This window comes from Sinohyriopsis cumingii, chromosome 3 (genome assembly GCF_028554795.1).
Source record: "Sinohyriopsis cumingii isolate HCF-2022 chromosome 3, ASM2855479v2, whole genome shotgun sequence".
Taxonomy (NCBI): domain Eukaryota; kingdom Metazoa; phylum Mollusca; class Bivalvia; order Unionida; family Unionidae; genus Sinohyriopsis; species Sinohyriopsis cumingii.
The window spans coordinates 90,975,317-90,989,202 of record NC_142963.1 but is presented as its reverse complement, the minus strand read 5'-3'; the positions used below and the strand labels follow the sequence as shown (position 1 = coordinate 90,989,202).

General features: G+C 37.1%; 1 protein-coding gene across 6 annotated transcripts in view; it reads right to left on the bottom strand.

Annotated features, from left to right (window-relative positions):
* The window catches only part of LOC149803274 (uncharacterized), a 386,506-nt gene that overhangs the window by 180,942 nt on the left and 191,678 nt on the right, over nucleotides 1–13,886 (bottom strand). For all 6 annotated transcript variants that reach the window (XM_089952942.1, XM_089952943.1, XM_089952944.1 and 3 more), the window contains exon 11: nucleotides 690–883. In XM_089952942.1, the coding sequence (XP_089809068.1) occupies nucleotides 690–883 (194 nt within the window). The remainder of the gene's footprint in view (nucleotides 1–689; nucleotides 884–13,886) is intronic.

Below are 13,886 nucleotides of genomic sequence, written 5' to 3'. Positions count from 1 at the left end.
TGATCATCCTGAAGACAGCATATTTGCTCAAGTATGGCACACACACAACTGCAAACAATGGTAATGCCAATCTTCATTATATAATGGGCCTAGGAATCAGAGTTTTTGCAGTTTGTTTGTTATAGGACTTCAAGCAGACAGAAACGATCTTGATAAGACAGTACATAATGTTACAGCAACCCTGGGTCCATGCTGTTGGCTGATGGGTGTGCATTTATATTACTAGTGAATAAGTTGTATTAGTTATAGGTTACTGTATAGGTACTGTCCTATATCTCATGCAGATGAGTTTCCATGGCATGTGGCTGATGTGTCTGCAAGTCAGCTAAACTAAAATGAGTCCACCTAACATATCAGACAGTAAACAAAATAATGTTTATTATATACTCTGGGTTATAACTGGTATCAGTTACCAGATATCTTAAAATTACAAGAAGGAAAAAAATAGAAATATTCAAATAAATATGCTCTTTTTATTCCTTACCCAACCTTATTCTTAACTACACTCATTGCACACATAAACATGGGCAAGTTGGATGACACCACAATGTAAAACATAGCATAATATTATACTGTCATGATGTGCATCCTAATAAGGTATTATGATTAATACCACTCTATGATGACATCTAGGGAAAATATTGCTCAGCTACCTGTTATTACTGAATATGTTTCGAACACAAAATCACCTCTGGAGCGGCCAATAATAAATCCTGAACATGCAGGAAAGATAACTTTCTGGAGTTTGGGTCTACTTTTAGTCCAAACCCCAAAATAACTTGAAACATTTCTGGGATCTTTCCACAGTTGATAGGCAAAGTGTCTCCTTTTGAGAGTTTGTTCCTTATTCCCTCATCATCATATGGTTCCCATGGAATTTCACCTGTAAAAAAAAATCATGTCAGGATTAATCCAGAGCAAAAAAATAACAAAATAGGTGTGGGCAAAGCAGCAAGCACAAAAACAATTTTTGGGGATGGCTGTCAGTTCAACTATTTAAGTTGGTGGTATTTTAAATAAGACTGGAATAAGAGATGCGCAAGTATTAGCAAACATACCCATTTCAAGGTCACCTGCTCACAAGGGTAAAAACAACAAAATCCTTCATATGTGTGATAGGAAAAGGCTTTGCCAAATGTCTTACGCCCACAAAAGTTTTACCAGAGCATTGAATTTTCCTATCCTACAGTGAAGCATAATGAAGGATTTGTTTTTTCTCACATTTCTGAATAGAAAATAAGGGTTGATCCAGACCTGCCAACCTCAACTAGAGTCCTGGAGGGAGATTTTGAAAAGTTTTCAGGGAGATTTCAATTATTGCATCGACGATTTCATCAGGGGAATTGAACATGTTTACAAAAAGTGAATGGCTTACAAATAAACATAAACTAATTCAATTCTAACATGGTTTAATTTTAGATAGTAAATAACAACATATAAATAACAGACTAAACAAAACTTAATAGTGAAGAACATCAATTAACACCACTCCTGGAGAGATATGGTTGTTGCTTCTTTGCATCTTTTAAGCATAACTTTGTCAAACTGTCTCTCTGAGCAAACAATACCTTCTTGTATAACAAGAAAAATACTTTTTAGTGTCTCAGTTTTCATAATGCTCCTGAAGTCAGTCCTATTCTTCCTCACAAAACCAAATTTTCTTTCACAAGATGTATTGCTGTGAGGGATTGCGAGGATATGGCTCATTACTTTGGCAAGAAGTCCAAATTTTGCTTGACCCATGCTATCTCTGATCTCACCAATCTTCATCCAAGTTTGGTCCATGGCAGCTGCTGAATTAGGCTCCAGCATTCCAGGAGGTAGTTCTTCAACCTGGTATAGAGAAAACTGAATCTGCAGCTGATCCAGTGAAGCTCCTGCAGGCATGATTGCTGGAAACTGCTTCACAAAGAAATCCAGCATTGCAAAGCTGATGAAGGGCCTCTTTGTCACATCTGCTAGAACTGCATTTTTAAGATGAGGTTCTGAAACATTTCCATGCTTAATTAGATAGTTACATGCTGTTGTATAGAAGGCTTTTATAGAGGTAAAGAACGAGTCAGCCTTTTCTTTAGGAAGTTTACATTCCTGCATGAAGCTCCGAGCTGCTTGACCAATCATTATTTCTTCATCATTCTTGATGTTGTATCCAATCCAAAAGTCAACAGATTTAGTATCCTTGTAGATTATAGCAGAAGGTTTCACAAACATGGCCATAATCTGCTTGATAAGCTCTTTTATCTGAGCAGCCTGTTTGTGGATCATTGGTTCTTCTGACTGCAGCTCAAGATTCACCCTGTCAAAAAAGGGAATGATGAAGTCCAAGAAGAGGAGGTTCAACTTAAAAGTCCTGGACCTTAAATTTTCCATAATTCTCTGCTTCCAAGAGTGGCTGGCTTCCACACTTTGTCTTGTTATAACTTCTTTACTGGCAGACTTCTCCTCTTCGCACTGTGCCTTAAAGAAGGCTGTAAGTGGATCCCACTGCTTGAGTACCCATTTTGTCCTTTTTCCAAGAGACAGCCACCTAGTACTGCCATGCTTGCACACCTTACTGATATCAACACCTTCTTCTTCTTGGCAATGAATGAATGCATGCATCCTATTGGTGCTCTTTTCCATATAGTAATAAATATTATGAAAGAACAAGCCTACATTAACAGTAAGCTCCTTGCAAGCCCATTCACAAGCCAAGTGGTGTCGATGACAAATGCAACCAGTTGCATATAACTCTGGCTGCTTTGGCAGCAAAAATCCATAGGCACCACTCTTCATTCCTATCACAACACAGGCATTGTCCATGGTGAATGCAATGCAATTCCTCCAAGGGATGCCTTTTTCCTCAAATTTGTTGTCAATTTGGGGTAATACCTCTAATTCAAACATAACAACACTTTCAAGACTCAAAAAAAGAGCTTGCCGTTTAATTCTAGATCAACGTATAGACAATTTTCAGGATGCAATGAATAATATGAAGGTTTTAACAATACATGAAAGAATATTTCTTAGAAAGGCCAAATTGATGTATAAAGTATCCAGAAAAGCCATTCCTGGCTATCTAAGCAATATCTTTCACCAAAGAGATGTTGATGGTACTCCAAATTTAAGGTTCATAAGAAGTAAAAATTACATTATACCAAGGCAAAAGAAGGAATTGTTTAAAAAAAGTTTTCAATATACTGGTCCATTGGTATGGAACAACATTCCCAGTGACATAAGGCTCCTATCATTTCTTCTTTTCATAATCAATGTCTTAAATGGATGAAATCTTTAGAAAATTGAACAGTTCTAGTACAAAAAATACTGCCAGCTTTTCTGTAATTTTGCATCATTTTCATAGTTGAATGTTTCAATGCAGGATGATATTTTGTTTTATATATGTTTGCATTCTCACAGATGCCTGTGCATGTGTTCCAGGCTTGATACTTTGAATTTTAAAATTAATTATTTAGTGTCAAGCCAGATTCTTCACATCATGTTGTATATACTGTATATATTGTACGTCATAACAGATAGAAGGCCTCAAGGTAGATTAGTTCTGTAACTAATTGTGTTACCTTCTCTAAATAAAGTCTTTATTATTAGTATTATCATTATTATTATCATCATCATTTTTGCAATGTTTTCCCCTTTGCCCTTTTCTGTGCACTCCAATAATGTTAGAAGTTTTGTTCTTGTATTTCCATTTTCACCACAGCGAACAACAAGTGGGTATAACTTGTCTCCCCTGTCATTGTACCATCTGTAGCAATGCTAAATGGCCCAATTTTCACTGTCTAAACTAGAGTTTCTGTAGAAGCAGCTGCCAGTTCCTTAACCATACTGTCTTTGTTCATCCACACTGATATTTTTTAATAATGTCGTATACTGAATGGGATAGATGCAGGAACATAGCCTTTAAAAGAGCACCTGCATGATTGGCTGCAGATAGAGGGATATTATGTTCAATGAGAAACCCAGTAAAAAGTGCTTCACATTTGGTCACAGTTTTTTCAAATAATTAATCCACAAGTGTGAAAAAATTTGACACATCCTGAGTATTTCTCTTTGTCTGTGCAGATGTTAAGTGCCTGTGAAATAAAGTACATGAAATTTAAAATAATGAATCAGAAAAAAAGACAACAAAATATAAATTGCATTCATTCACAAAAATGAATTGCATTTAATGTTTCTTACTTTTTATTAAAACTTGAGTATTTGTTTCTCTTCCCGAGCTTACTATATATCTTAGGCAAGTAGAAGTAGTTCTTTTGAAAGAGCTGATAAATCTGAATTGTTAAAGTATATTTTCGGGTTTATGGCTAAATAATAATAATAATAATAATAATACCAATAACAATAATATTAATAATAATAATGAAGTCTTAGTATTTTTATTATCTGCAATTGTATTGACTCAATAGTCATTTATTCAACTGTACCTGATTTAACTGATCTATCAGTGTATCCTAATTTCTCTAAAGATAATCATAATTTTAATGCTAGCAATCAAATTACAATTTGCAGTATATAATTAAGGCCATAAAAATAAACAGTATGATTAAAACTTACTTTTGTGACTCAAGACAATCATCGCACCCACAACTGGCAACACTGAAACATGAATTGCATGTCTTGCAAAATGCTTATGTTTATCACTTCCACAAGTCAGGCATGGAAATTCCAGGCTATAAGTAGCTTGGAAAGAAGTTTTATATTTTTTTTTACTTTCCAACTTAGAATCTCCCTTTCTTTTAGACACTGTAGAGGAGATCACCAAACATATGGATTCAACTTTGTGAGCTTTTCAAGGAATGTCTGCGCACTTTCAGTCTTACACACTGGGGAATTTCCAAAACATTTCTCGTTAAATGAAACAAATTTTTCCTGATATTTTTGTGGACAAAACAAATTTATTCCGGGAGAAAAAATAATAATGTTGGAGTGCAGGAGGTGCAGTTGAATTCAGGAAGTCTCCTGCAAAAAACGGATGTTGGCATGCTTGGTTGAGCTCAAAATGGCCTATTGTGCACACTGCTAAAATTTACAGCATAACAACATTTGAAAATGTAGGGTTTTTTTGAGACAGGGTAAAACTAATTTTAATGATATAATACTTATCTGTTGCTACTGCATAGCTGGTACGGGAAAATACCCTGACCATACGACAAGAATCCATCCTCTCATTAGAGCAAACTAGAAGATTCCAGAACAATGGCTTGCCACTGAGACACCCCAAAGATGAATTCTTTTTCTAAGACACAGCCTAACTTTGTGGGACATCAGTGCAGGGCTAAAGGTGGGAACATGGTAATAGCAACAGGTTAGTATTACATCAATAAAATTAGTTTTAATCTCAACACTACATTATCCAATTCTATTGTGTAGCATTATGCTTTTTTGTGTCAAAAAAACATCATCTGTTTAATGTGAACTATCATCTTTTTCAAGGATGCCATGCTGTTTGGACATTAATAGCTTGAGGTACCAGAAACAAATCTGCCTGTAGACCCAGTGTGTACTATCTACAGTGTTTTATTCAATATCTTGGTGTTAAACTATTTATTCATAATTAAATATCCATGCCAGTCAATTATTTTCTCCCTTTATAATTTTAATTCTTTCAGGGACATATATACCTTGTGTATCCTACCCTTTATGGGGTTTGGGTAAATGTTTAATTTTCAAAAAATACAACCAAGATACACAGGGAGTATTTAATAGTGTAATAATAACAGCAACTACAAGAGACAAGCATATTCCTCTCTCTCTGTGCTGGAAATAAGAATATTTTGGATTATTATTGTCGTTGTATATATATAATATCTATGAGTAATTCCATGTGTATTTACATTTGTTTTCCTCAAAATTGGTTACAACGGTATCTTTACTGATAAAAGAAAAATATTTGTACAAGTGGTCATTCATTATTTACCTTGTGTATACACAAGGGCATAATTAGTAGTATGCACTGTTTACAAATAAAGTGAGTATGCAATATAGTTATATAACAGATACATACATACATACATACATTCATGCATACATACATAATGCATGCATGCATACATACATGCATACATATATACATACTCTGTCATCATTTCTTTTTCCTTTTAACACCATAATATTATGTGGGTCAGTATCACCACAAGAAGGGCTCTTGGGACACTAACCAAGACTATCCATTCCACAAAGTGTACATAATAATAATACTAATACTACTACTACTACTACTACTAATAATAATAATAAAAAAGACTTTATTTAGAGAAGGTAACTCAATTAGTTACAGTACTAATCTACCTTCAGGCCTTGTATCTGCTATGTACAATATATACAGTATATACAACAGGATGTGAAGAATCTGGCTTGACACTAAAGAATTAGGTAATTTTAAAATTCAAATTATCAAGCCTACAACACATGCACAGGCATCTGTGAAAACATAAACATATATAAAACATAAAATATCTTTCCTGCATTGAAAAATTCAACTATGACAATGATGCAAAATTACAGAAAAGTAGGTGGTATTTTTTGTACTAGAACTGTTCAATTTTCTAAAGATTTTATCCATTTAAGACATTGATTATGAAAAGAAGAAATGCTAGGAGTCTGCCTTATGTCACTGGGAGAATTGTTCCATATCAGTGGACAGTATATTGAAAATTTTTTTTTAAACAATTCCTTCTTTGGCCATTATATAATGTAATTTTTACTTCTTATGGACCTTAAATTTGGAGTACCATCAGCATCTCTTTGGTGAAAGATATTGCTTAGATAGACAGGAATGGCTTTCCTGGATACTTTATACATCAATCTGGCCTTTCTAAGAAATATTCTTTCATGTATTGTTAAAATCTTTACATTATTCATTGCATCCTGAAAATTGTCTATACATTGATATAGAATTAAATGGCAAGCCCTCTTTTGGAATCTTGAAAGTGTTGTTATGTTTGAATTAAAGGTATTACCCCAAATTACACTACAGTAGTCCAGATATGGCTGAATAGAACTTTTAAAAAACATGACCCTATACTGAAGAGGAATGTATGTTTTGATTTTCCTCAGTAGCCAAAGATAAGAATTAACCTTTTCTGAAACATGCTTAATGTGAATAGACCAAGTAAGATTGTTATCTAAGAATACACCAAGAATTCTATCTTGAGAGGTCATATTAAGGCTCACATTGTCAAACAGAACCTGGAGTTTATCGATATCTAGCTTTGTTTGTTTTTGTTGTGTTGTAACTAGTAGGGCTTTCATTTTTTCTGTATTTATGATCATACTGTTTTCCTTGCAACATACTTGAAGTCTGTTGAGAGAATGTTGTATTAGTTGCCGCTTTGGTTTTACCCATCTTAGTGTAGTATCATCGGCACAGAGGTCAATGGAAGAAATTGAAGTTCAAATCTTAAGAGGTAAATTGTTGATAAATAGAATGAATAACAGAGGTCCAAGGCTAGAGCCCTGTGGTACTCCACAATTAATATTTTAACTTTCAGACAGTTGACCATTTAAAGATACTTTTTGCATTCTATCGGTTAAGTAAGAAGTAAACTAGTTTGGGGAGTTTTCACTGCATTGATAGAATTTTAGTTTTTCAAGCAAAATTTCATGGTCTACAAGATCAAAAGCTTTATGAAAATCAATCATACTAGTGCCTACCATTTCTCCTTGATCTAATGCTTTCAGCCATTTATCAATCAAAGATACAAGAACATGAAAAATGTCTTGTATATACTATAGAATATGGACATCAGAAACCTGGAATCAAGCTGATTCATCAATATTTATGGACAGAGAAGGAAACAAAATGTTCCCTCTTTCTCATTATCAGAATTTGCAGGTTTGTCACTCACAGGCTCTGTGAGAAACTTAGCTACTCAGTTCATAAGAGCATTCTAGGGTTCCCTCACCTTCTGTGACAATCTGATGACCCTCATGAAAGAGGGAAAGTATATTCACCTCAACATAGAAGGTATATGTTGAATGTCAAACACTTTTCATGTTCAGGGTAGCCTGTTGCTCCGTCCTGTAAGGTGGATGGTACACCGCTCACCTCATGTGCGTTCTCTTGCAATGGCATTATTGGTGGAATTTCTGCATATCCACCATTATGTTGCTCTGGACTATTCAAAAGCTTGATAACCATTGTAAAAATATTTAATGGGCTGCTCCATCTGAAGTCAAGATTCACCCCTACAGTGACTTGTGCACCATTAACATGGTCCTTCTCAACTACACCTGGCCAATCACAATTCACCAGGACACATAAAAATGTGACTCACCCTCAAGGGCATCAACCAAATTTATCCAATATATGCATCTCCAATTCAACTTACAACCTCAAATTAGACCTAGTCAGTCAGGTTCACTGCACTTGGGAAGGTTGCAAAGACCCTAAAATATAAATTTCTCTAACCCTTCCTTTACTAATGAAAGAAGGAGGAGGACATCCCTATGGATCCAAACCCTCTGCTGCTATGCATCCCTCTCCCAAACATCCCTGTAGGTGTTCATCTAGGCATCTTTTCAGAGGACTGGTCATGCATAACAGATGTTACTGTGTCCCTTCCATCGTGAGTGAGGGTTACTGACTCCAGTTTCGGGATCAACCTCTTCTATAAAGGACCTCTTGGTTCTTTGTTCTTTTATCAGTCCAATCTGGTGAAATTCAGGGATGAGCAGTAGAAAGGGTAATAATTGATCAGTCTCCCACTTACTTCTTGCTGAATTTTCCAGGTAAAAGAAACGGCATAAAGTTTTGTATCATAATCAATCTCTCCCTTTAAACCGATTTCTTCTACAGGAACCTTTGAAAATTCCTCAATCAGGAATGCTCTTCATCCATCAGAATGGGTTGTCTCCATCAATCTTCAGATGTTTATTATTGCTTGCACATCCTGATATTTCCTCCATGCCATAAATCACTCCAGTCTTTGCTTGTCAGGAAGTTTATCAATCCCAGGTTCTGCCATTCAGAATTTTTACCTGAGTTGTATGAGTAGTAATGGCATATCTCTGACCAATTCTCTAATATTTCAATGACTGGTTGACCCAAATTACTCAGGTTAAGTCCTTTTATCAGGATATGTTACGCTATAGGTCTGTGTAAGTTAATTGGGTCTTCTGCCAAGCTTCTTCCATCTTATGAAACTGTTTACATGGGTATCAACTTCCTAATGAACCAGAACATAGTCCAGGTTCTAATGTATATGAAAGATCAAATTCTGACACTTTAGAGGTGTTATGCACAGAAACATCCTTCTCTGCTTTCCTTTACTAATCCCTATCTGGAACCTGGAATGCCACTGCTGACTCAGTTCCCCATGGATGACTATATATGCAACCTCTACAGTTCCTTCTTCTCTCAAGGTGGAAACTACAGTGATTCTATATCAATCCCAATCACTCTTGCACCAATATTTCATCATTATTTGCACTGGTGAATGAATCTGGACAGATTACTGACTGGGGTCCCTATCTATGCACCCGAACCCTACTCCTTCCTGTTCACCACTGCGACAGATTCAGGTTGGGCCAACTCATTCATCACATCAACAACATAAAAATGAAAGCTGTATATTTTACCACTGCACAGGTGCATCAACAGAGTAAGGGGGGGGGGGGTCAATGTGTTATGGTCTCTTTAGACAACTCGTCCATTATAGTGTATCTTATGGGAGGCACACATACTCATTCTCTTTGCATGGGAGGTCTGGAACCTCCTCCACTGGACAAATTTGGAAAACCTCACCCTCTGAGTCAACCATACTCATGGGAAGAAGAGATTATTAGCAAACAGCCTTTCCAGGAATGGCAGCCATATTAACAGAATGATGTTTTCACCACTTCAGTATAAAGTCCCTCTTTACACTGAGAAAGACCTCTAGTACACCTCTTTGTGAAGAAGCTCAACAACATGCTTCCCTTATCTAGGTATCTTCTGTCCCAGACCAAGGAATGTAGGCAGTAGACGCCTTCAGCCTCCAGTGGGATAATCTATTTGCATACACCTTCACACCATTCCATCTACTACCTCAAGTTCTGCAGTTAGAACTTCCACAGCTCAGATCATTCTCATCACCCAACTGTGGCCCCAGTGATCATGGTTCAGTGACCTTCTAAACCTGTTGATTGATCAACCCAGGTCTGTAGCTCACAGAAGGATCTTCAGTCTCTCCTCCTCAACAGCCCCCAGATTCCCTATTGTAATACTTGGCCTACCTGACGTGATCTCCCCTGCCAGAGCAAGTTTTTTGGCCAGGTTGCCAGTTGCATCATTCAAGCCAGGAGAGTTTCCATATCCAAAGTCTAATGATGCCAGATGGAGAATCTTCTGTAACTGGTGCAATGTGAAAGACATTGATTTATGATCAATTTGACCAATACCATCTATGAATTTTTGAATGAGGCCTCCTTTCAGATTTTCACATTCAAAACTGTGTTTTTACTCATGCCTAAGCACCTGTGATAAGGTGCAGTAAAAGTCGTGCCTTATCAGTAGATATAGGCTGTCTCTGGTTTAATGGAAGTTACAATTGTGTTTCTCTCCTTTGTTAAATGGGACTTTTAGGAAAAAATTCAGTTACATTCAGTAGCTCCACAACCTATAGAAATCCCCAGACTAAGTTTAATATGTGCTGGGGATGACCAAGGTAGAATTTTATGCCCAGTTAGGGCTCTCCCATTTCTATCTGAAATCATCGAAAGATAAAAGGAAGGGTAGGAAGTGTCTTTTCCTTCCTCTTAAGGGCTCTACAGACATTTCTGCTGCCACTATCATGTGGTGGATTCTCATTACAATTAAGAACGCACATCAGTCACTTACTAATCGAAACCTCTCCTGGATGAATAAAAAAAACATGAAGTTCTAGTCATTGCTACCTCATGCACTTATCTAAATCTCTTTTTTTGCCTGGGACTATAATTGTGGCAAAACATGTGGCCCACAGAGAGAACAATATTCTGTAATGAAAAACATAGATTTCTCCCTCAGTGGATGTGTACATTCATTTTTTATCAGTTATAATGAGGGAGCATCAGCCTACCCACCTAAATGACAAATTCTGCTAGCTGCAGCTACACAATAGCGATGAGTAATGACGTATTGCTGCTATTAAAATTTTGTTTGTGAGGGTAAAACTAATTTTGATTATGCAATACTTAACCATCACTACTGTTGAATGTTCTCCTCTCACCTAGCTCTGATGTCCTGGCGAAATTTTTATCTATGAGAAAGATGATGGTTCTACACTTTACCTAAGCTATGTGCATTGCTGGATTGTGTCACACTGACGACTTCACTCTTTGGGAGGTTAGGTAGTTTTTCATATCTGAGAAACAGGTAAGGATAAAAATAAAAATGTACAAATGAACAAAATGGACAGATCTTGTTTTAGTCTTAAAAGCAGATCAAGAGCAAGCAATGGATAATGTCCAATACTGTAACTGTAGACTGTTTTCAAGTGCAACAGAAAATACCATAAATGCAACAGAAAATACCATAAATTGACCGTGGTAAGTTTGTTCTTCACAGCCTGTCTAATAATAGAAATGCTTCCAAGCAGAGCTGTTTCAATGGGTGTATTATGGTGAGGTCCTCTGGAAGAAACGGATTGTAGATGTTATGGGAAGTGTTTAGGACTAATGTGAAACAAAAGTCAATAGTTTCCCGGACCATGACTGAGTACTCAAGATGGGTGCTACCATCAACACCTCCCATGCCCCCTTCTCCAATTTCTATGGATCTCTAAGAAATACACTCAAAAGGGGGCAAGAACAATATGTTCAACATATGGTAGAATGTAAATACTCCAAGATACAGCAAAGATATGAACAAGAGATGCTTGAGGGTCTGGTTTGCATGAAATATATCTTGGCAGCTGACAATACAGTCTTGAGGCATAAGGGTCCATAACACATTTAGCAAACTATTTTAAATTTAGTGGAAATGTTCAGGCCTGGATTCAGAATCATGGTTTAACTGGCATGAATGAACATCAGCCTCCTTGTTCAATATGCCAGGCAGATGACAAGGGCTGAGCCAAAAACCTCTTACTCTACACCATTCCAATATATAAAAAGTCCAGATTGCCAGTTCACCCATACAGAAAAATCTCACCAATTCACATGAGCTGCTCATAAGCTGCACATGAGAACCTTGTTAGAAATGTATGCAAATTGGGTAGATTTTGCAGGCTCATGTGTGCAGTTTGTTAGATCTTGTGAGCCAAGGAAAAACTAACCTGATTCTCACGTGTGCAGATTTTGCTCACGTGAGAATCTAAATTTTCACATGAGAAAGTAGAACTTAGAAAACATTCTTTTCCATTACATACAACCATGTTTGAAAATAAGGCAGAGTTCTAATTTCTCACATGAGTTATCACGTGAGAAACTTGGACTTTGATTATGATTAAACACTTATTTCAAATTTATTCAAAGCTGGATTTTCTCATGTGAGTTATCACATGAACAATGTGACGTTCTAACGTATTGGGGTGGGGTTCTTCCAATATAATTTGATTAAATTATGATGAAAGTTCCACCGTGGCTCGTTAGGTTAGAAAGTTAAATTAGTGACGAGATAGATTTACAGCTCTGAGCCCCCAGTCAGCAATGCCAACGGTTAAATTATAGAGAACACGAAGATGAAATTCAATCAATAACAATTTAATAAATTTGAGAATTTTAAAACGATAACTTCCAATCACTCGTCTTTCCCTCGACCAAGTGACAGCCTAATTCATCCCGTGATTTACAGTGTGAGTTCGATTTTCCCCCGTCCTTGCATCTACTCATCTATTCTTTCCCGTTGATTCCTTCCTTCTTTCCGTTCCTCTAACTCCTCCTTTGTCTCCGTTTCCCTCTCTACTATCTCCTCCTCCAATTTCGCTCCCAGACTTCAACTTCACCTTCTTCTCCTTTTGTCTCCTTTCCTCCGTCTCTCTATCTGAGACTACGGGACCAAACTGAAACTGGTCTGTCCCTCAAAGCTTCCTTTTGAAGCTTTCTGTACTTAGAATTTCTGCTCTAAGATTTTCCCGCCAATAACGAATGGCTATTCGGAATTACGCTAACCTCTTCTCTGGGTAATTTCTCTCAGCGAACTAACTTTTGCCGGGAGACGCGGGGATATCATTCTTCCCAAATCAAGGTCTCTCCCCTATTTCGATTCTGATTGGGTGGCGCTGTGCCCCTGTCCAATCGTCTTAGCGGCCAGTTCAACCTGTCTGTCTGTTTGCAGGGAAAGAAGTTAAGACACTCCCACTTCTTCAGGCAATCTCTTTTGATCTTGGAAACATTTCGACACCTAGGTGATAAATGGCTGTCTGTGACTTCGCAACTCCGATGTCCGGTTCTTCCCGTCTAGCTACAACAATCTTACGTAAGGGAATAGTGCTAGCCTTCGGCAATGTTTAACATCAAACAATGGCCCGTCAGAATTACCTTGATTATACATGTTTCAAACTGGGCTACTCTGGGTCGGGGTAAACATGACACACCCCCCACGCTTGAGAATAAAATCGGGATTTTATTCCCTCAAAATTACTTCAAATGCAATGGCATTAATACATGAAATAACGAACAAAATTATCGCGACACTACACACTGAGTGCAAACATGAATATATATATATATATATATCGATCTATACCATTTCAGCGCTCCTGCTCAAGAAATTGGCACCTACGTTCTCAGTTCCTTTCACGTATCTGATCTGCATCTGGTACTGCTGTAAGAACAGCAACCATCGCATCAATCGTCCATTTGACAATTTCGCCTGCGCGAGATACGCGAGTGGTTGGTGGTCGGTCTCCAATATGAACTTCCGCCCGTATAAGTACCGCTCGAACCGTGATATCCTGAACACGATTCCGAGGCATTCTCTCTCCGAT